This window comes from Dichotomopilus funicola (genome assembly GCF_033296635.1).
Source record: "Dichotomopilus funicola strain CBS 141.50 unplaced genomic scaffold C8A04scaffold_47, whole genome shotgun sequence".
NCBI lineage: Eukaryota > Fungi > Ascomycota > Sordariomycetes > Sordariales > Chaetomiaceae > Dichotomopilus > Dichotomopilus funicola.
The window spans coordinates 32,372-53,726 of NW_026944068.1; the positions used below are offsets into that span (position 1 = coordinate 32,372).

Consider the following 21,355-nt stretch of genomic DNA (forward strand, 5'->3'; position numbering starts at 1 on the left):
TCACAGGGGCTGGCGAGAAACTGAACGTGTGGAGGTCCGTGAGGTCATCTCTTCCAATTTATCGGCGAATGTTCATCAAATCATTAATATGGCACTGAGTCGTTCTGACGGTTGACCTTTGCTCTTCGACCGCAATATCTACGATATCTACGTACGTTTAGGCGCCAAAATGGACATAGGGAACCCACAGTGCCTTGCTCCGCGATGATTCCTGGACCAGCATAGGATTCCGATCACCCCGGATTTGCCCGCCGCCAGCGTCCACCTCTGCCTGAACCCATTGATCTCTCAGCGCCTTGACGGCTTCGTGAAGTGCAACTCGAACCGATACATCCGTCAGCGGCTCTCTCCCCAGAGCCTCATAGAACCGCTTCGCCATAGTGACACACAACTCATCGTCGACCTCCCAAAGCGTAGCAATGATGTGTCGAAACCCAGAAAGCTGAAAAGCAGAAGCAAGATGGATTTCGTCAGTTGCCCCCTCATTCTCGATCCGCCCTGTTCCGCACGCTGAGAGATATGCTAGGAACGGGGGGTTCGAGTTGAGCGTGGTCTCGAGTAACTGGTCGACGGACAGCTCATCGCCGTCGTCAAAGATGAGCGAGCCGCCTAGAGGGTCCTGCTTGTCGGTTCTTCCATGGCCTGCGAAGTGGAAGATACTGCACGATTTGAGTGCGTCGAGAGTGTCGAACGGATTAAATGCGGACTGGACTTGAGAGACACCAATCGACTCGCAGGCCTGGCCGACTGCTACGGTTTCGTCTCTGGCGTGGCGCAGGAACTGATGACCCGGAGGGCTGGGCGCAGAAACGATGATGGCTTTTTCTGGCTTCCCTACGGCGGATCCGTGGTGTTGGCGTTGTTGTCTGATGCGTATAAGTGCGTTGACGGAAAGGGTGTACGAGGAGATGACTCTATCCATCGCCGTCTCGGAGTTTCGGCGCAAATGATACCCTGCTGCGTGGAGCGGGAAGCCTACGAGTGGTCCGGTGGGAATCCACCAGGTGTGTGGCAGGGCTTGACCGCCAGCGGGTGGTGCATCGTAGCCCAGACGGTCCAGCACGGGCGAGACTATGGTTTCCCAGAGCCACCCGAGGGTCTCGACGGATTGCGTGTCCCGCCTGTGGGCGCGAATGGAGTGTAGAGTCAGGCTGGGCAATTCCAAGCTCGAAATCCCGTCGGGTTGAATGATCAAGGCATCGCAGCGGTGAGCGGTGGCATTGACTGCAACAACCGGCCCATGTTTCGCCACATCCAGCATTTCCGCCTCGGTCGGATGGCCTAGAATCCTATGGAACATGGGGTGGCCGCGTAGCTCCTCAATTGACGAGATGAGGGTCCTCTCATACGCTCGTCGAGACAATTGCGAGTCCACTGGATATTGCAGATTCTCCAGAATTCTAGAAGACCCCAGCGGATCTCTTGATCCATCGAGCAGGCCTCTGGTACGACTGAAGTCCTTTGTCAGCTGAGGGTCCGACTCACTCAAACTTGAGATATCGATGCGGAGGTTCAGGAGTGAGTTCGACAGCACTGCTCGCCCAGTCTCGAGCAATGCCATGGCATAGAATGCGCCCATGCCGACATGGAGAGCGACGGCTGCCGAATCTGAACCGATGCCGAGGGCCTGAGACAGGACACGCTGTTTGTCCTTGGTCTTCAGCGAATATTTCATGGACGCTGATACGAGTCTAGCACAGGTCCGCACTGCAACCATTGCGCGGTCCGCCTCGTGGATGATGCCGGGGAGTGAGAGAAACACCCTGCCAGCCAAGATGCGAGTGTTCATGAACGCCCACTTCTGGGTCAATGCGGCAAAGAAGCACTGTCTCGCTCGTTCAAGGTTCTTCTCATCGTGGAAATCCCGGAATTTGACCTGGTGAAGACGCGCGAGATTGTAAAGCAGGGTTCCTGTGTGGCAGTTTGATTCTGGGGCCGTCTCGAGCGCCCGCACCAAGCAAGATATGGCCTCATCGGTCCGTGAGAGTACTCGATGCGAGTTGCCGCGTCTCTCCTCTCCAAGTAGCGCTGACAGGTTGTTCAGACGCACCGGCAGAGCGTCGCCGTCGTTGCTCGAGGACGCTTCGACTGATTCCCTTGCCCACCGCACTGCGTGATCCGAGTCCTCCGCATTACCCATTGCCGAATACCGATCGCCTAGTAAAGTCGCCAAGTTGTTCATCCGTCCTGCCAGGAACTCCGAATCTTGTGGCGTGTTCTTGACGGCTTGATGCGCAAGGGATATCGCCTCGTCAATATCGTCCCGGGCCCCGAGACGTAGGTATCTGTGGCCGAGATAGCATGCGAGGTTATTTTGCTGACCGCACATGTCCACCAGCCCACATCCCGCCACCCCCCTCTCCATCACGTTCTCCGCGTTCTCGTCGCGGTACTGTCCATTCTGTGGGAATGTTGTGGCACTTGATGCACGCTGAGACGGAGGGAGGACGCGGTCCGGCATTGCCGACCTGGCGTACCTGATGGCCATGTCAAGGTCCTGGATGGCTCCGGTCCGCAAATACATCTCGTTGAGTAAGATGCCAGCCACGTCTGACCAGTAACAGCGGCGAGCCAGGTCAAGCCTTCGGTGAATTAGGGCATTCGAGGCGATATGAATGCCCAAGTCTAGGTCGAATCCGAGCGGGGGTTTGTCGCCTGGGGCTCTGAGGTCGTATTGGTGGTCATGCTCAGGGCGCCGCTCGAAGAACTCCCCTTCAACGACTTCGGGATACAGAGTTGTGGGGACCTCACCAAGGGGACTCAGACAAAACTCGTCAGGCCCATAAACGGCGTTCATCGCATCCAACATGCCCTCTACTTCCCGCACGCGTAGAAACGGAAGGCGATTCCCGAAGGGTCTCGGTTGGGAAGCAGGTCGTCTTTGGAAGATTTGCGGCGCGCTCGCCGGGCTGGGTCGTCTGCTATTACCTGAATTACTTCGATCGAACAGGCCTGAGCCCAAGCCAGGCCTGGTGCCAGGTGCCCTCGAGTTGAGGCCACTCTCGATTGACCCCAGAGGTTGACGCATGTTTCCCGGTTTGTGACCTTTGGGGGATTAATGAAGCAAGAATTCGAGCCTTTGCCCTCGCAAGGGCTGCGAGAGACGTCAATCATCCAGCGAGACTGTCATGATTGCGCCGCTACTCCCAATATTTATATATAATTAGATTCCCTAGCCGCCCAGTCGACTTGCTTCGACGATAGCTGGGCAACTGTGGCTTTCTGGCGGCATTTGAAACGTCTAATAATGGAAGTCAGCATGCTGCATGTGCGAGAAGTGTGCCCAAGCCCCCTAATTCCTTCCTCCCGCCCCACTCCCTCGGGATTTGGCCAATCAAAGATCTTCAAAACAACCGCCAGCTCCGTTCTGAGGCCATTCTGAAGCTCAGCCTGCAGGGGGCGCTGAACCACAACATGGCCATCGAACCGCGCAAGGCTCGAGGACGGATGTTTGTTTTTTTGGGTCTTATATGCGGAACAGCCCTGTAGAGGCGTGAACCACACAGGCTCTTTCGAGCTTCCCACCATCAAGTCCAAATCTTCTTCGCAATTGTATCCGCATGGACGGCTTAATCCAGCAGCAGCAGCGCTTTGCTCTCCTCGTCGGGATCAATGTGTACCAAAAAGCCAGAAACCCCGATCCAGGGCAAGCCAGGCGGAACAAATCGCTCTGTGACCTCGGTGGCTGTGTCAACGATGTCAATCTGATCAAGGGCGTCCTCGAAGACAGATTCCTCCTCAGCGATATCCGAATCCTCACCTCAACAAACCCCTCTCGGCAGCCCACATATTCCAATGTCAAGGACGAGTTCAACGACATCTCCGCTAAAGCCAAACCTGGGGACTTGTTCTTTTTCTATTTCGCCGGCCATGGCGGACTCCTCCGCCGCACTCCCCAGTCACCACCCGGACGGGCCAAGGACCCATCCCTCCTGACCTGTGACTACTGCCTCGACGGTTCCGCCATCCGGGGATGGGAGCTCAACAAGTGGCTGGAAGCCCTCAACAGAAACAAGGTCCAGGTTTTTGTCGCTCTCGACAGCTGCTATTCCGGTGGCTCATGGCGAGATGGTGGACAAGGGCCACAAGGCCGGACTTTCTTGAACTACGATGAAGACACTGATGCGATGACCGTCCCCGCAGAACCTGACACCACCGGTCCCGTGAGTCGGAACTCAGAGCTCGAGAGGTCTTGGTCGATCAATCCAAATGGCTTCACGCTCCTGGCAGCTTGCAGACCCGACCAGCTGGCCAAGGAGATGACGGACAACGGCAAATCGTATGGTGCATTTACCTCCTCCCTCGTGAAAGCCTTAACGCATTACCCGCCGAGTGCCATTCATCCGTCTTGCCGAGTGCTTTGCGACAAGATCACCCCGTTTCTGAGGGAGGAACACGGCCAGAATCCAGAGGTATACGGCCAAGACAGGCTCGCCTTTTTAGAAAACTACGAACCGTTCGTTGCTGCCCCGATCGTGTCGGCGGTTAAAGGTAATGAACTTATCATCCCCATGGGAAAGGCCCACGCTATCTACCCTGGCTCTGAGTTCAGACTCCATGGCCCCGGGCATGACGTTGTTGTCAGAGTCGACAAGATCGACGAATGGGAATGCCGCGCGAGCCCCCCTAATGGCCTCTTACCACCCGACTTTGGTCGCAATGCTGAAGTTGTGCCCTCCAGATGGGGCTTAGGGCGTCATGTCTTGCGTGTTTCCGTGGATAAAGGTCTAAGCGCCGACTTTCGGGGGGCTCTGGACAAGAGTCTCCAGAACGTACTTGTGGGAAGTGTCAAAGTGGTCGAGATTGACGAGCAGCACACCAGCGACAAGGATGAGTTCAGAGTGGTGCTCCGTCAAGCTCAGAATACAATCGACATCTTTGGGCCCCTGGCCTTGATCGGCTACACAGACTCTTTGCGAGGTTTGCACCTCCAAAACAGCGACCACGTCCAATCTGCTGCAAGATGCGCCGCTGCTCTTGCTCATTTGACGCGCTTCGGGCAGATTCTCTTCGATCTCCCCAAGCTAGCTTCGCAGCACCACGGTCCATTTAATTGGAGTTTAGACCCTGTCGGCGATCCCGAAACACGGTTGTGGTCATTCATTTTTGAGAATGCTAGCGACATGGATCTCTACCTGACTGTGCTAGCCCTCGTCCCCGGATTTGGCGTACAACAACTCTTCCCATTGGGAGGGTCACAAAAGTTGGTGAAGATTGAGGATCACGAGCAATTCAAGTTCCAGATAAACATCCCGCATCCGCTCCGGGGGACGAACGGGCGAGTCTCCCACCGAGATATCCTCCGCATCGTGGTTACAAACGGTGAAGGCCGTTTCTGGAGATCGCTAGAGTTGCCAGAGCTTTGGCAGGTTGACGCCATGGACTGGGAACCACAAAAGGAGAAAGCAGCGCGCCGAAACCCGGGGATACAGCCCGACGATGTCCAATGGTGGATTCAGGATAAAGAGATCCACACGCTTGTCTGATTGATCGTCGGGGGTGCTATATTTACAATGACTTTGGCAGATAAGAAGGCCGATTCAAGGAAATTGATGATGACAATGCTGTTGTCAGTGTCCATTCTCACCTATTCTTCCTTCCAAGGCCTGCTCTGGTCGTGTTCTAGGAATAGGCTTGTAAGACTAGACACGTCCGCCGTTTTGATGAACCGGTTGAGGGTGGTTTTGCCTCATTCTCGGTGGGTGGCTGTGCTATCGGAGCGAATCGTCGGGAGTATCAAGTTTATAAAATGGGTCATAGTAGTGCAAAACATTGTCATTTATCCATTAGCATGTTAGCATCGTTGGCTCCGGAGACATGTTGGTTTACAGAGGCGTCATGGGTTTTTGTCTGCATAGAATTTGATCAGGGTGAGCCCAAAGGAGCCAGTTCCCAAGGTTTTCTGACATGTTTTGGGGGTATCACCACGGAATAAAGCTATTTTCAGAACAACATGATGTAGAAATTATTTCTTCACAGTTTAGGTCTGCTTTAATGGGAATATATTGCTGCCCCTTTTCTGTCGTGTCGTAACCCGGAAGAATCTCCTTGAAGGACAACGCGTCACGCAAAACTGGTAAAAGCAGCCAAGATGCCGAATAGATGTTGCTACGGTTCGCCATGATCTTTATCTTCCGATTCCCGAAACCAGGGGCAAAGTCCCCTCCACTAGAGCCAGCCACTCACCCCAGCCAAACCGCCGGACCCGGCGCCTTATAGCTCGTCGCAAGCGGGTAATACGACCACAGCAGACCCGGGTCACTCGCCTGGTACGCGCCGGGGAACGACACCAACGGGCCCGGCGTGCCGCTGCCGCCGCCTGTGACCTCAACCTGCGCGCAGGACAAATAGATCTGTGCGCCGCCGATGCTAGAGGCTTGGTGCAACGCGATGCTCTCGACGCGGGCGAGGTATTGACCGCTAGGCAGGGCGGTGGGGATGGTGAATTCCACTGAGGTTTGTTCTATTGGGGGGGGTGTTAGTTCATGCATATCTAACGATGGTCATGGGAGCAATAATGATATGAGCTCTCAACGTACTGTACGCGGGCCAAGTTTTCTCATCCGACGTCAACGGGCCACCGCCGTTCTCGACAGCGGATATCTCCCCCACCTTGAACCATACCTTCCCGTCGGCCGCCCACGAGTTGATATCCTGGCCCTCGGGCACACGCGCCATGTAGAAGGACACAGGGCCGAAGTGGCTAATCTCTGCCATGGCCACAAACCCGAGCGGATCGCCCGCTGCGACCTTGGCCACGGATGTGCCAGCCCTGTTTTGGAAACATCGGATGTCGGGCGAGTTGACGTCGGTCACGCCTTGGTTGCTCTGGAAGTTCTTGGTCTGGCGGACTGAGACCCATTCTTGGGCTTCGGCCACGCCGTTGACGATGAGCTTGGGGAAGCGGTCTAGTTTGTGTGCTATTAGTCCTAGATTGATGCGGCGAATTGGGGGGTCGGAAAGGTAAAGGGGGGTACTTGCAGTGAGCATGAGCCGTGGCTGCGAGGAACAGCACCGGTGGGAGAAGCTTCATCTTAATATGTTTATGGTCACGTGCGAACAAAGCGGGTAGGAGAGAGCAGCTAGGTAGTTGTTGTCGATAGCTAGCGTTCTCGAGAGCTTGCATGGGGTAGTTATAACCTCGTTCGCCGAAAGGCTGGTCACGGCATGCCAAATACCGGCAGTTCAGGACGCCAAGAGGCTCGAAATCACTTCCCGTCGAGCGAACCAATTCCAAGGAGGCATCGCGATAGCAACGTTTTGTTTAGCCTGTTTGTGTAAATGAAGTTCGGCAGTAATTATTGTGTCATTGGGTCAGGGGAAAGGGCAGGTTTAACAATCTCAACAAGAGTCGTCAGCGACACGATTTTGCACCTTCTAGAGAAGATGAATCAGTCATTCCCAGAATCAAATAATATCCCAACGCGCTCAAGCCACAGATGTCCGAATTCATGACCCAACCCACAGACTTGACAATAGTATGACCGGGTAATGGCGACCCTCTACTTGGGCTCACAAACCCTCGCGCACACGCAAACAACCCTCAGGCCAACGAAACGACGCCGTAAAAGCTGTTGCAATAAGATGGGACGGCCAACAGTAGTCATGCTCTAAGCAGCCCTCATCATACTAGGACATAACAGGTCTAAAAAGTCCATTTCGATCCGTCCAGGACCTCCTCCATCGGAACTTCCCCAATACCCGCCCACTCCCTTTTGTAAACAACAGGTCCCTTTGATTGTAGCGCTACTTATTGGAGACCGGCCCTGTAAGTGATCTTTGAAATGCACCGTCAAAAGAATAAACGGCAGTGCAGGTGGCAATGAGCGTAAAGTTCTACACGGGATCGCCCCGAACGCAAGTGTGCTCCAAACTGGAGAGGTTTTCATGCGTTGAAAAGTTGCCCGATGATGTGGAACCAGTCGTTCGTAGGTGCCCTTGTCCTCTTCCGTCAGCTGTTTGATGAATAGGGAAACACGCAGGCCCCGACTCGTCATTTGGGGGGGTTCTCCAACATAATATGAACCCATGTACCACTTCTCCCAGACCTTCCTGCCGCTGAAATGGCGAGGCGAGGGGGCCAAAATAGTGCCGTTCGTGAACAGTGGAGGGTGAGATGCCGCATCCCAAAGAAAAAGGGTAGAGTCTTCTCTGGACGAAATAACATGTTCCTGGAGACGGCGGAACGCCTTTCTCGCCCCTTCTCCGTAGAGTAACGGCATGTTGACGTTGAGAAGGCCAAGGAGGCAGTAAGCCATGTCTTCTTCTCGCGTCGTGTTGCGCTCTGCTACCCATGATATTCTTTCGGCGACGGGGAACACGGAAAGATAGTCCGCGTTGGACAAAATTGCTCTGTCAATCCCAGTTGCCGCACTGATGAGTTCCTTGCAGGTGTCCTTGCAGGTTATGTGTTGCCAGTCGCGGTCGTAAAATTCGACCGCTGGAGGGGCGATCAACTCCTGGAGTGTCCAGCCCCGAGTCCACCAACGGGACTTCATAAAACGAGGGTAACTATCTGGGTGGTTCAGCCAATTCGGTTATGTCAGGCCCAGTCATAATCATCATGGAGGGCTTGCTCGCAGCATAGTTGAATTTTCGTAAATCCCTTCTTCTTTCTCGCCAGGTCCAGATTGGCGATGTCCTGGAACGTGACCTCATCATCCTCCCAGGTGTGAGAAAGGATGGCGTACGGCGGTGGTTTACCGACAAACTCGCAGAGTTCAAAAGTCCGGACGTCAAGAAGACGCATCGTGAATGTCAGATGAAGTAATGCAATTTTGGGAATTCTCGACCAAAGCGCCGAATGCCGATCTAATCTAATGAAAGGACCTCAGATTCGAGGTCGCGGGGTACCTCCCCTAGTATTTAGCAGAGCTCGAGGCCGCCCAACCGACGCAGTACCGGAAAGCCAGTTGCCCCGGTTGGAAATCGCATCATGCACTATTTCTGCACTGCTGCATTATCGGCGGCGACCCGGGGCGGTTAGGCAAACTCACTGAACAACGAGGCTTTCAGTTCATGTAGGTATTGTAACCCACCTTATTGGTTCACAGGCAAAACGCCATTGGTGAGAAGAGTTCCTCGCACAACGCTTGGTTACACGGCAGAGTTGGCGGCATTCCGAGACAGACAGAGAAGGAGATACGGAGCCGGCCCTCATATTGATACCGCATACGTGCCTCCCGGAATGTGACGGTCGGGGATGGAGCAAAAAGCCGTCATAGTTAAATACGCCCAATCTGTTGTTAAAGCTATGTTTGCGAATTTTCAGCACACCCCCTCAGCCTCAAAACATAGTCAATTGATTACTCGTTGTCAGACCATTTGTGAGTGGGCTCTAGGCATCTCCGTCAACACTGCACTCAAAACCGGTGCGCAAGTTGTTCCAACTCACCTATCCTCGGTCCCCACCGAGCTTGCATGGCTCGAAAATGGGTTTGGTTTGAACTCATCTCAAATGGCAAGGACGACGTCCCCATGCTCCGGGAGCACGGCCGGGATTTTCCGAAGACCGACCCTGCCGAGAGCGGCGGCCCCCCACAGGCCTTGGCAATCCTGCTAGTCCCATTTGGGACGAAACGACTTTTTTTTACCTCAACGGACCGGGGCGCAGCTGCCACGAACCAATTCCACCAGGTACTCGACGGATACTTTACCTCTGCTTGGTTTTCTCTCCACGTTTTGTTTGATCCTCTGTATTTATTCCCTCCATTCGAAACTCACCACGGTCTCAAAATGTTCATGGCCTCCCGCATCCAGACCCGCGCCTTCTCGGCGTCGGCGAGAAACGTAAGTACCCCGCGATCCGCACCCGGGCCGTCGTTGGGGCCATTGCTGCAGTCCACCAGACAGAGGCTTCCCCAACAACGGTCAAACCTCGGAGACGGTCCGAGAAGCTGGGTCCACGCGAGCCCCTAAGCGCATGTGCGGTCGACGGACTTGACACAGCGCCGGGCACAAGGCGCAGCAATTGGTGTTTGTCGAGGCGCTCCAACTAACACGGTACGCTCCTCTAGCTCTCCAAAGTTACCGTCCTTGGTGCCGCTGGCGGCATCGGCCAGCCGCTCTCCCTCCTCCTGAAGCTCAACCCGAGAGTCACCGAGCTCGCCCTCTACGATATCCGTGGTGCCCCTGGTACGTCGTACTTCCAGGACCGGACTGCACTCTGCCGAGTGGGCAGTCACTAACTTACAGCCCCTACTAGGCGTTGCTGCCGATGTGTCTCACGTCAACACCAAGTCAAACGTCAAGGGCTACGAGCCGACCCCCAGCGGCCTGGCCTCCGCTCTTAAGGACGCCGAGGTGGTCCTGATCCCCGCCGGTGTTCCCCGCAAGCCCGGCATGACCCGTGACGACCTGTTCAACACCAACGCCTCGATCGTGCGCGACCTGGCCAAGGCTGTTGCCGACTCGGCCCCCAACGCCAACATCTTGGTCATCAGCAACCCCGTCAACTCGACCGTGCCCATCTGCGCCGAGGTCTTCAAGGCCAAGGGCGTCTACAACCCCAAGCGCCTCTTCGGTGTGACCACCCTCGACGTCGTCCGCGCCTCGCGCTTCGTCAGCGAGATCAAGAAGACCGACCCGGCCAACGAGAACATCACCGTCGTCGGCGGCCACAGCGGTGTCACCATTGTGCCTCTCTTCAGCCAGAGCAACCACCCCGATCTTTCCTCCAACGCCGAGCTCGTCAACCGCGTCCAGTTCGGTGGTGACGAGGTTGTCAAGGCCAAGGACGGCGCCGGCTCCGCCACCCTGTCCATGGCCATGGCCGGTGCCCGGATGGCCGAGTCGCTCCTCCGCGCCTCGCAGGGCGAGAAGGGCGTGATCGAGCCCACCTTCGTCGACAGCCCGCTCTACAAGGACCAGGGCATCGAGTTCTTCAGCTCCCAGGTCGAGCTCGGCCCCAACGGTGTTGAGAAGATCCTCCCCGTCGGCAAGGTCGACGCCGCTGAGGAGAAGCTCCTCGACGCTTGCTTCACCGACCTCAAGAAGAACATTGAGAAGGGCAAGGCCTTTGTCGCCGAGAACCCGGGCAACTAAATTTTTACCCCGCCATCAAACGGAAAAAGTTGACCCCCGCGGATAGCCAAGACAAAACTCATTAGCTAGCCTATTCAAGGATAGCGTGGTGGTCTTCGTTACCAGTCCGCAACTAACAACACGGAAAACTTATGATGCGCGCAAGCAAGGGGTGGATGCTTGGTGATGTACACTAGCAATGAAATTTCCCATGTACCCTTGATGACTGAAATTTCGAATCCCCATCGCCTGTGATTAATCATGTGTCATGTATTATGTGTCCAGCAAAGGGCCGAGGCAGTACCTTAGCTCAGGCCTAGCCACCCCTGTATTCCACATCACCATAAACGCGGTTTCGTTTCCGTACAAGAGTCACAAAAGAAGACGGACCAAAGTCAACACATATCATCACATCTAATCCCATCTACTCTACCCCATGGTAATCTCTATACATTATAACCAAACCCCTCAGCTTACGCCGCGACGGGTCTCTGCCCCCCAAACCGCGCACGAATAGCCTCCTCCCTCTCCTTCACCTTCCTCTCAAACTCCGCCACCTTCTCCAACCGCTTCGCTTCCTCTTCCTCCTCCTTCTTCTTCGCCTCCACCGCTTTCCGCGCCCGCTCCCTCTCCAACTGCTCCGGCCTCCGCTCCGCAATATCCCTAGCCTTCAAATCACTAAACAGGTACTTGAGCACGACCTCAATGACATAGCACGCGACATAATCCAACACCATCACCATCGTCATGGTCGTCTTGAAGGTATCGGTGAAGGGGACCAGTTTCATGGCCTCGTTGAGTTCGGGGATGAGTTCGGTTGAGCAGGCGAAGGCGATGCCGGTTACGCCGACGATGCCGTAGAACATGCCCTTGTTTTCAGAGAGGGATTCGCGGAAGGGACGGCCTTGGTAGTTGACGGCGAAGGTGGAGATTTGTTGGATTAGTTGGAGGAGGTAGACGGCGGAGTTGAGGAGGGAGGGCTTGAACTCGGCCTCGAGGTCAGGAGCTTCGGAGCGGCTGGGAGGTTGTTGGTCAGGGAACCCGGGAAAAATGAGCGTACTTGGATTGGAGGGAGGGGGGTCACATACGGATCCAATTCTTCGCAGAACCGGGCAATGTAGATCAGCGTGGCACAATGAACAGCAAACTGTCCAAGGATGGAGCCGATGATGTAGAAATTGAAGATATTCGGCTGCGGCCGCTCCTTGGACAGGCCCTCAACCGACTTGGCACGAGAGATCGACAGGAAGCACACGCTCATGAGCATCCCGCTGATGGTGATCTGTCCGTCGCCGAACTTGATGCCTTCCAAGTACAACACGGAAAGACTGTACGCGCTGATCAGACAGTTGAGCGCAAGGATCTTGTACATCTGGATCGTGGCGACCAGCGTGCACCGGCCTTGACGGATAATGTTAGGGATGGCAATAACGTTGCGCAGCTTGGACGTGAAGGGGGCCGCGACAGAGGCGTCGCCGAGTTTAAGCGAGGGGGGTTCGTCGTCCATCTCGGCGTCCATCATGGACTGGGTGAGCTTGTCCGCAAGACCAGCTGCCTTCTTCGACGCCTCGGCTTGCTTGGCCTTTTGCGGGTCGGCCTTAAGGAGCTGCTGGGCAGCGGGGGAAGTGACGGTCTCGATGTTGGTGCCGTTGGCCTTGGCGAGCTGTTCGACGGTAACACCCTTCTTCTGGGCCTCACGCTCCATTGCCTTCTCGTAGTGAGGGTTGGACGGTCCAGGAGGGTACAGGTGGGCAATCATAACGGGGACTGGGGGGGCGGGCTGGTTCCACCTCTTCATCAGGTCAACTTGCTTCTGGTAGAGATCCTTCATCTTGGTGTTACGTGCGTGTTCGGCAATCCGAGTTAGGTCTTCCTGCGTGCCGTTGAGCAAAGCCACACCAATGTGAGCTTGCTTGAGAGCGCCAACATCGTTGGTTCCATCACCGGCCATCAGGGTGTAGTAGCCCATATCCTTGAGACCCAACAGGATGTCTTCCTTCTGCTTGGGAGAGACGCGAGCGTAAACCCAAGTGTACCGGAGAAGAGACTTCCAGCCAACCTGGCCCTTGAACTGCTTGAGAGCGTATCCTGTCACGCAAAGGTCCTTGGTCTTCAGAATCTCGGGATCAATCGGCTTGGTGGGATCAACATCAATCTGAACCTTGTCGTCGACACTACGCCAAACAAGAGATTCCTCGCCATGCTCGCTGTGCTCGGGGGCATCAAGAATGAGAACGTCCCGGTCCACAATCTCCACTTCCTTGGCAACATGAACAGCCGTGAGCGGGTTGTCACCAGTGATCATGACCACGCGGTGGCTGCTCTCGTTGAGCATCTGGACAGCTTGCTTGGCGTCATCCTTGAGGGGGCACTGGAGGACGAGGAAGCCAGCAAAGTGGAGCTCGGCTTCAACCTTCTCTCGCTTCAGGTCGTTGATTCGGCTTGCGCCCAGTTCGCCTTCGGTAGTCAGGTGCTTGTACGCCAGAGCTAGAACACGCGAACCGCGACGCGTAAAGTACTTGTACGTTTCCTCGTAGTCCTTGGGGATGGTGATCAGCATCTTCATGATCGTCTCAGGCGCACCTTTGACGGCCACAAAAGTACCCCGCAGCTTCTTCCCGGCCTTGGCCTCGGTAGCGTTGATAGTAACGACAGAGCTCTGGCGCTTGAGGGCGGACGAAAACTGGAAGCGGCGCTTGACCTGGACAGTGCCGGCAGCTCCACCAGCAGCCGCAGCGCCCGGCTTGCTTGAGAGAGTATCATTCTTCCCAAGGGTCCACCCCAGGGCAGTAAGCGTGGCTTTCTCCATGGGGTCTCCCACGACATCACCTTCATCGAGCTTGACCAGAGCATGGGCGGAAGCAAGAACCAGTGTCGTCTCGAGACCCGCATCGTGGACCGCAGTCATGTAGCTGTGAGCGCCATCCGATTCCTGGGGGGTGTCTGTGCCAGAGTGACCAAGTCCAAGCCCAGCAATACCCTCGACCACGAGGTCCTCCCCAGTGAGAGTACCAGTCTTGTCGAAACACGCCACATCGATCCGGCCCGCAAACGGAATCCGGAAAGGTTCGGTGCAGAAGATGGCAAACTTGGCCAAGGCGGACAAGCTGGTGTTGACAGCCAAGCTGAGTTCCATAGGCAGTTCCGGGGGGACGACGCTCGTGACGATCAGGATGCAGTCGAGCAGGAGCTTAGAGCGCTTGCGGTCCTTGCGAACGCCCTCATCCCAGACGTACCACGACGCAGCGAGGGCGAAGATGAGGAGGAAGAGAATGAAGAGCAACGCCTCGACGTTGTTGGCCGACACACGCTCCGTCGAGTAGATCATGGTCCGGACCAAGCTGCCCTGGGACGTCTCGAAACCGGTCTTGGTCACAATTGCCATAGCGCCGTTATCCGGGGGAGGGGGGACGCCAGACGCAAGCTTGGGCCGATCTTCCTCAGCGCTACCGTGGGTGATTTGCAAAACCTTGGTGCCACCCCAAAGAAACGAGTTCTTGTCCAACCCTTCGGAATCGATGGGGGCCTCACCCGGTCGGAGCAGAATAGACTCCTTCAAAAGCGGTGTGCTCTCTCCAGACAGCATGGCTTCGTTGACAATCGCGGTACCCTCCACCAGGAGCATATCGCAAGCCACACCGCCGTCCTCCTTTGTACGGGTAACAGACGCCAGGTCGCCTGGCAGCAGCTTGTCGCTTTGGATCTCGATCCACTTTCCGAGACGGTACACGTAGATATCGTACGGCTTGATGCTCATGCTCCGGAATTCGGTCAAGGTACGCTGGCGTTGCCACACGACGGTGCTCTCGAACATGACAAGCATGAAGAGAGTGAAGAGCGAGTAGTACCAGTATTCGTCCAGCAGCCAGAGGCCAACGCAGAAAATTTGAAAAACGAAAAACGGCGCGACGGCATGTTCCTTGAACAGCTCGGTGAACGTGGGAACGGGGATATCAAACGTATTGGTGCCATAGTGCTGTTCGAGACGCTCGAGGTCGGCGGCGCGGTCAATGCCACGAGATTTTTGGAACTTTTCAAGCAGTGGGCGCGGTTCGGCGTCGATATCGTAGGCGAGAGTACCAAAGGTCTTGTTCTCGGGGTTGTAGAGGAACCGGCGCTTCTGGAAGAGGAACGAAGTGTTTGTCTTCCCACCGACCTGCAGGGATTTCGTCAGCAAGTTAGGTGAAGAGTTGGGAAGATTCGGAAGCAACGAGGGGCACTCACGTTATCGCGGACGAGCTTGCAAATGTCAGCCGAGCCCGCATTGGCGGCGGGGATCACCTTGATCAGCTTGGCATCCTCGATAGTCCGGGCCTTCTTCGCGGTAAACGTGGCGTTGAGGTTGACGCTCCAGTGGGTGCAGAGCCAGACCAGCGTCTGGACAGTGATGATGGTTCCAACCCAGACAAACGTCCACTCGGGCGCCTGAATATGCTTCTCGTAAAGTTCGGGGGTCAGGTAGTAGCGTAAGAATACGGGCCAGACGATGACGAAAGGCCATACGTAGGCGTGTTGGTACAAGGGCAACGGGCGCAGGAGCTCGGCGCCCTCGATCTGCGCGCTGTCGACGAGCCGCGCCATGGCCGGTCGATTTGAAAAGAAGACAAGGAAATGCGTGTCTACCGTGGCCTCATCGAAAGTGAAACTGAGCCGGCCCGGGTCGATGCAAACCAGTGTTGATGAGAAGGAAAAACCGAAAAGCAAAAGAAAAGGGGGAGATGGATCGAAAATGTCCAGAAACGGATGACGAGCAATCGCACAGCTGCAGATGTCATTTTTTGGGCCAGCTGCCAATTGACGGTCTTGGCGCCACCACAGCGCGGCCCTGCCTAGAATCGGGACTGCGTTGCTGCCACGTGTGGGAACCTCGATGTAAAATACGGTAATTACAACGTAAGAAACATACAGCTTATCGGCTTCTTGGGGTCGAGTTTCGAGATTCCCAGTTCACGCCCAGCAACGAGCTGGCAATCGACGTACCGGAATCAACATAACAGATATATCGGGTTGGCACGAACTCCATGGGCCGATCTTTCTTCGAGCACAAATCTGTGGACACGGTCCCCCATTACATTGGTAGGTCAGTGATCCAGACAATTATGGCCAAGATCTCCTAATTATAAATTTATAATTATCTTCTAGTTTATTATCACAACTTCTCGATTTGTGTCGGAGGGACGGATACCCACACCCCTTAAGATCACCGGGACATACTGGAACTAGTAAAAGAATGTAAAGACGGCCAAGAAGAAAACCGCTCGAATGGCCGCACGTTGTCAAAATACACATTCACATTGAATCAAGTTGGGTATATAAAACCCCACCGGAGGAAGTGGGCAGTGAGCTTTTTTATCGTTGGTGTTTTGTTAATTTGAAAACGTACTTTGTCATTGTTGATTGATATGGTCCCTTAGAAACCGGAAATCCGGAGGCGTCCCCTTTGAGAGAAGGTCGTTGGATTGATGTGCTGGTACCTGGGTGGTGGGGATGACAATTATCGAAGAATAATCGAAGAATAGCATGTTGCCTTTATATGTTGACAGCTAAGATATCCGAAATAAATGACATACCCCGGAATGCTCTCACGGTTATTGGACAAAGCGCTGGGGAAAATAATAGGTTGTTGAGACCGGATTGCAACATCGTTAGGTGGCTTTACCAAACTCTGTGAGCTGTCAACTTTGGATCAAACGAGAATGTAATTATTAGTCTTCGGGAAAATGGAACCGTGCGGTTTTGCCGCCGCGTATCTTCTATTAATGATTGCCTATCCCAAGATGCCCAGAATCCCTCAAAACAATAGCCACAGTGTTCACGTTCACGGTGTGGAAAGACGCACAGTTTCCGACTGGGTTGAAGACATCCTCGGGTTACATATCAGACTCGTTATTAATTTGTAGAGAATATCCATTTGTCTGCTGCTAGCTATTCTTTAGCAACAAGCTTAAATCATTCGTCATACTGCAACTTTGTATCGTGAGAGGAAGTAACTCGAACAAGTTGCTAAGAAAAAGACCTCCCCACGTGTTGAGAAGACCAGATATGTATGTTGAGACTGTTGGTTGGTTTGGGGTTCAAAACTCCGAGCTGGGAGTATTGTATTTCGACAACTGCCGATCGTGGAGCCGTCCCGCGAACTGCGAGGTCTCATATTTGACGGCTGGGGTCGGGGTTGCAGGGCCAGTTCCCCCGCAGCTCCGGGCGTGCCGGGTCATTTTACCCCCTGGGCCATTGCCGGGGCCGCGACAAATCAAGCAGAACCCGAAGGTTGCCTCGGCAAGCCGAGCCCCACAGTTCCTGCACCATGAGACCTCGACCGGACATTTCCTCTCGCCAATTCCGGCGGCGCCTCGCATCTGGATATATTTGTGCTTCGTCCCTTCACTTGCCAATTCCTTGTGTTTTCCGTCATACCCTCGTAGCACCACCATCCCTGCCCATCTCGAATCCTCGTAAACCACATTACACCCTACAATGGCGGTGGAACGTCTCGGCTCGATCCTCAAGCACCTGTCCCCAGGTAGCTCGCTCTCCCAGATGTAAGCGGTGATCGTCTCGTTCGACGCTAAGGGGGCCATGTCTAACCGTTGAGTTTCGCGGCAGAACCTCCAAAAACCAGGATGATATCGTCATCACCCTCGCCATCCGCACGCCCCTGGCAAAGGCGAGGAAGGGCGGATTCAAGGACACGAGCCTCGAGTACATGACTTATGCGCTGCTCAAAGAGGTCCGCGAGCGCAGCAAGCTGGAACCGGGTCTCGTCGAAGATATCTGCCTCGGGAATGTGCGAATGCCGGTCCCTTACAACTCCCACTTGTTCAAGCGAACGGCTGATGCTGATGTGGTATTGTGAAAACAAACAGGTCTCGGATAGCAAAGCTGCCTACAAACTCCGCGCTGCCGCCCTCGCCGCCGGCTTCCCCAACACCGCGAGCTGCTCCAGCCTCAACCGTTTCTGTTCGTCCGGCCTCAAGGCAGTCGCCGACATTTCCCACGCCATCAGCAGCGGGTCGATCGAGATCGGCATCGCGATGGGCGCCGAGCAGATGACGATTGGAGGAGACGCGCTGGAGAAACCATTCGACGAGAAGGTGACCAGCCAGTCGCAAGAGTCGGCCGACTGCATGCAGCCGATGGGCTGGACCAGCGAAAATGTCAGCCGCGACTTCAACATCACGCGCGAAGAGATGGACAAGTATGCGGCCGAGAGCTTCCGGCGCGCTGAGCAGGCGCAAAAGGACGGGTTGTTCGACGACGAGATTGTACCGATCAAGACGAGCATTGAGAACCCCGACAAGACGTGGAAGGAGGTCACGCTCACCAAGGACGAGGGCATCCGGCCCGGCACCACCGCCGAGGGCCTGGGCAAGATCCGGGCTGCGTTCCCGCAATGGGGGCCAACCACGACCGGTGGCAACGCCAGCCAGGTCACTGACGGAGGTGAGTTGCCATGATCGAGAAAGCCGGAATATCTAGATACTAACGTAAGATCCTTCTAGCCGCCGCTGTTCTGTTGATGAAGCGGTCAACAGCCATCAAGCTAGGCCAGCCCATCCTCGCCAAGTACGTCGGCTCGACGACAGCGGGCCTCGCCCCGCGCATCATGGGCATCGGCCCGACCCTTGCCATCCCGAAGCTGCTCGCCCAGCACAACATTTCGTTGGCCGACATCGACGTCATCGAGGTCAACGAGGCCTTTGCCAGCATGGCCGTCTACTGCCGCGACACGCTCGGGTTGGACTGGGCCAAGATGAACCCCCGTGGCGGCGCTATTGCGTTGGGCCACCCCCTGGGCGCCACTGGTGCGAGGCAGATTGTCACAGGTTTGAGCGAGTGCCGGCGGACGGGGAAGAAGCTTCTATTGACGAGCATGTGCGTTGGTACGGGAATGGGTATGGCGGGGTTGTTTGTGAATGAGCAATGAGGGTGCTAGAGGGGATGTGTATGACGAAGGGAGTTTTAGGACATGTATATATTTTGGTTGCTTAGATGGACTCGCATCATGGAAAACATTACCACGTTTAGCGTAACATTTTGCTCCTTGGAGTAATAGTTGAAGACTACGACGAGGGAATCAGTTGAAATGAAAAGAATTATGGTTCAACCATGACCAATTAGTGCTACATTTTGCTACCCAGCGATCAAGGCCTTGGTATCAAGGACGCGAAAAAGCGTCTCGTAGCACAGCTAACGAGCAGGATCCTAACAAGTCCGCTGAGTAAAACCGAACGCCGGGGAAATGCACCATCCACCCCTTACGACCCGCAACCTAGCGAGCGTTTAATACCCGGATCATATTTGGAGACTGGCTGACAGCAGCTTTTCAAAGGACGCAGGCGTCTGTTACATACGTTAGAAGGACGCGTTCGCTTTGCTGTGGGGGAAACGAGATAATTACGTACCTCGTCTTTTACGACGCCTTGGTTAGTGAGGTACTTCAACACCCCCTTGATAACCTCAACTTGCTCATCCGTCGTCAGCTCCATAATGGCCAGCTCCAAAACATGTGTCACGGACGAGCGCTTGAAGGCGATGAAGGTGTGGTAGTAGATGAAGGCGAACAGGCCCATGATGAACTGGCAATCCATGCGGTCTGTCATGCCGCCGTGTCCAGGAATCGAGTCGCCGAAATCCTTAATCTTGAAGGTACGCTTGAGCCCGGACGCGAAGAAACCGCCAAAGGGCGCAATCAGGGAGGCGAAGCTGGCCCAGAAGAAGGTGTGAATCTGCATGGGGGAGGTGGTGATGCTGAGAGTGTACCCAGGTGGCAGGAAAAAGAGGTGGGGCGTGGAGTAAGTGCGGGGAATGAAGATCGGGTTCGGGTCGCAGTCCAGCCCGGTAAAGATGTTGGCCCCGAGATCTGTTGCTGGGCAGATAAAGTACTTGGATCGTAGGAGAATGTTGGTGAGGAAGATCCCGAAGAGAACTGTCATGATCCAAGCCCCAACAAAGCCTTCGACCGTCTTCTTGGGGGACAGCTTGATGAGCTGCGTGCGGCCGAACGTAATTCCACAGATGTAGGCAAAGATGTCGTTGGTGATGACGAGGGCGGCCGGGAGGAAGAACCAAATCATGCCCTCAAGGACGTTGTTCATGATGAAGTGAGCCTGCACGACGATGAGAAACAGCGCCATGTGGGTCCACGCGAACTGGGAGAACTGGAACTTCAGGTGGCCAGTCTTGAGGGAGCCGACAAAGAAAACGAAGCCTAGACCATTGTTGTGTCAGCATCCGGGTCTGCGTTTGAGGCCGCGAGCGGGAACAAGCCATGCGGACTGGAGGGAGCAGTAAACATACCGAAGACGTAGAGAATAAAGCTGATGAACCGGTGATGCGTCGCGAGGGGCAGCAGCACTTTGTCGACCAGCACGATGTGTTTGAGGTAGTATACCACGCTCTCGCCGTACAAAAAGTACATGGTCGTGGCGAGCCAGTACCAGTTCAGGCTCTTAGTGGACTGAAGATCCCTCGCGCGACTCGGCACGCTAGCAATGGCAATAACCTCCTTGAACGAGACAATCTGGATGGCCGTGATGATGACTAGGATGTAGACATGGCCCATGAATAGGGCAGCAAAGAAGCCACCGATCATGACAAAGGTCCAGAATGTCCGTGTAATGAAATTGGCTTTCTTCTTCTCGTACTCGGCCTGCTGCTGTTCAGGGGTTGGGGGTTTCTAGGTTCGCTGTGGTTAGCCGAATCCAGCCCGGGCATCATGACCCGCGGAAAGCGGGCGACATGCGAAGCTGGCATACCTCGTCGATGTTCTCGAGGGCTGCGGCGGCCCTTCCTTTGACTGGCGACCCATCCTCACTGGCCTCGCTGAAGCTTGGGCGGCGACCACCCTCGGAATGGCCGTTGTTTTTGTTATGGGGGAACTTAACCCCCCGGCGTGATCTGCCCGTCATAGCGAAAAGAGTACGTGTTTCGTTTGATGTAGGATAATTCGATCACAGCAAGTGCTGTCGTGGAGGTGAAGTCGAAGGGGACGGACGGGAACGAAGGGGAAATCGGATGCGATCGCAGGTGGTGGCGTCAGCTCAACTTGAACCTTAGGCTCGGCTCAGTCGGAGGCGTTAACGTTATGGGAGTTGGAGCTGCAGCGAGTCGCTGGCACAGGGCCAATCGAACGGGGGCTATGTTATTCGCGGGCGTATCGAGCGCGCGACTGCCGTAAGATGCTGCGCCGGAATGCTGCGGCCGTCGAGAATGATAAAACTGGAAAGTGTGCAAGTCTGATGGATCGGCTGCAAAGGAGAAGCAGATGGGTGTCCGAAATTTCGAGCTTCCGGGTCCTACGTCAATCCTGTCCCAGCCAGGGCAGGGGGTGGGG

General features: G+C 55.1%; 7 protein-coding genes across 7 annotated transcripts; 2 read left to right on the plus strand and 5 right to left on the minus strand.

Annotated features, from left to right (window-relative positions):
- Nucleotides 1–157: 157 nt before the first annotated feature.
- C8A04DRAFT_38444 (CHAT domain-containing protein) lies at nt 158–3,872 on the minus strand (the record flags this gene model as incomplete). The annotated part of the gene is made up of 4 exons (XM_062784241.1): nt 158–2,317; nt 2,369–2,582; nt 3,046–3,094; nt 3,788–3,872. 4 exons carry the CDS (start codon nt 3,870–3,872, stop codon nt 158–160), a joined length of 2,508 nt encoding a protein of 835 aa, XP_062635560.1.
- A 2,310-nt stretch (nt 3,873–6,182) lies between these two features.
- Nucleotides 6,183–7,033, minus strand: C8A04DRAFT_30147 (glycoside hydrolase family 61 protein-like protein; the record flags this gene model as incomplete). Its single annotated transcript, XM_062781268.1, has 3 exons — nt 6,183–6,463; nt 6,540–6,908; nt 6,982–7,033. 3 exons carry the CDS (start codon nt 7,031–7,033, stop codon nt 6,183–6,185), a joined length of 702 nt encoding a protein of 233 aa, XP_062635561.1.
- A 1,509-nt stretch (nt 7,034–8,542) lies between these two features.
- Nucleotides 8,543–8,749, minus strand: C8A04DRAFT_30148 (uncharacterized protein; the record flags this gene model as incomplete). The annotated part of the gene is made up of 1 exon (XM_062781269.1): nt 8,543–8,749. The coding sequence occupies one exon, from the start codon at nt 8,747–8,749 to the stop codon at nt 8,543–8,545; it is 207 nt and encodes a 68-aa protein (XP_062635562.1).
- Nucleotides 8,750–9,735: 986 nt separating this feature from the next.
- Nucleotides 9,736–11,043, plus strand: C8A04DRAFT_38446 (malate dehydrogenase; the record flags this gene model as incomplete). The annotated part of the gene is made up of 3 exons (XM_062784242.1): nt 9,736–9,789; nt 10,017–10,134; nt 10,205–11,043. The coding sequence occupies 3 exons, from the start codon at nt 9,736–9,738 to the stop codon at nt 11,041–11,043; spliced, it is 1,011 nt and encodes a 336-aa protein (XP_062635563.1).
- A 452-nt stretch (nt 11,044–11,495) lies between these two features.
- C8A04DRAFT_13438 (uncharacterized protein) lies at nt 11,496–15,603 on the minus strand (the record flags this gene model as incomplete). The annotated part of the gene is made up of 3 exons (XM_062777713.1): nt 11,496–12,039; nt 12,111–15,178; nt 15,247–15,603. 3 exons carry the CDS (start codon nt 15,601–15,603, stop codon nt 11,496–11,498), a joined length of 3,969 nt encoding a protein of 1,322 aa, XP_062635564.1.
- A 1,893-nt stretch (nt 15,604–17,496) lies between these two features.
- On the plus strand, nt 17,497–18,946 carry C8A04DRAFT_13419 (3-ketoacyl-CoA thiolase; the record flags this gene model as incomplete). The annotated part of the gene is made up of 4 exons (XM_062777703.1): nt 17,497–17,561; nt 17,626–17,806; nt 17,886–18,462; nt 18,522–18,946. 4 exons carry the CDS (start codon nt 17,497–17,499, stop codon nt 18,944–18,946), a joined length of 1,248 nt encoding a protein of 415 aa, XP_062635565.1.
- Nucleotides 18,947–19,314: 368 nt separating this feature from the next.
- C8A04DRAFT_13421 (cytidylyltransferase family-domain-containing protein) lies at nt 19,315–20,930 on the minus strand (the record flags this gene model as incomplete). The annotated part of the gene is made up of 4 exons (XM_062777704.1): nt 19,315–19,362; nt 19,425–20,230; nt 20,320–20,698; nt 20,778–20,930. 4 exons carry the CDS (start codon nt 20,928–20,930, stop codon nt 19,315–19,317), a joined length of 1,386 nt encoding a protein of 461 aa, XP_062635566.1.
- Between the last annotated feature and the right edge of the window lie 425 nt (nt 20,931–21,355).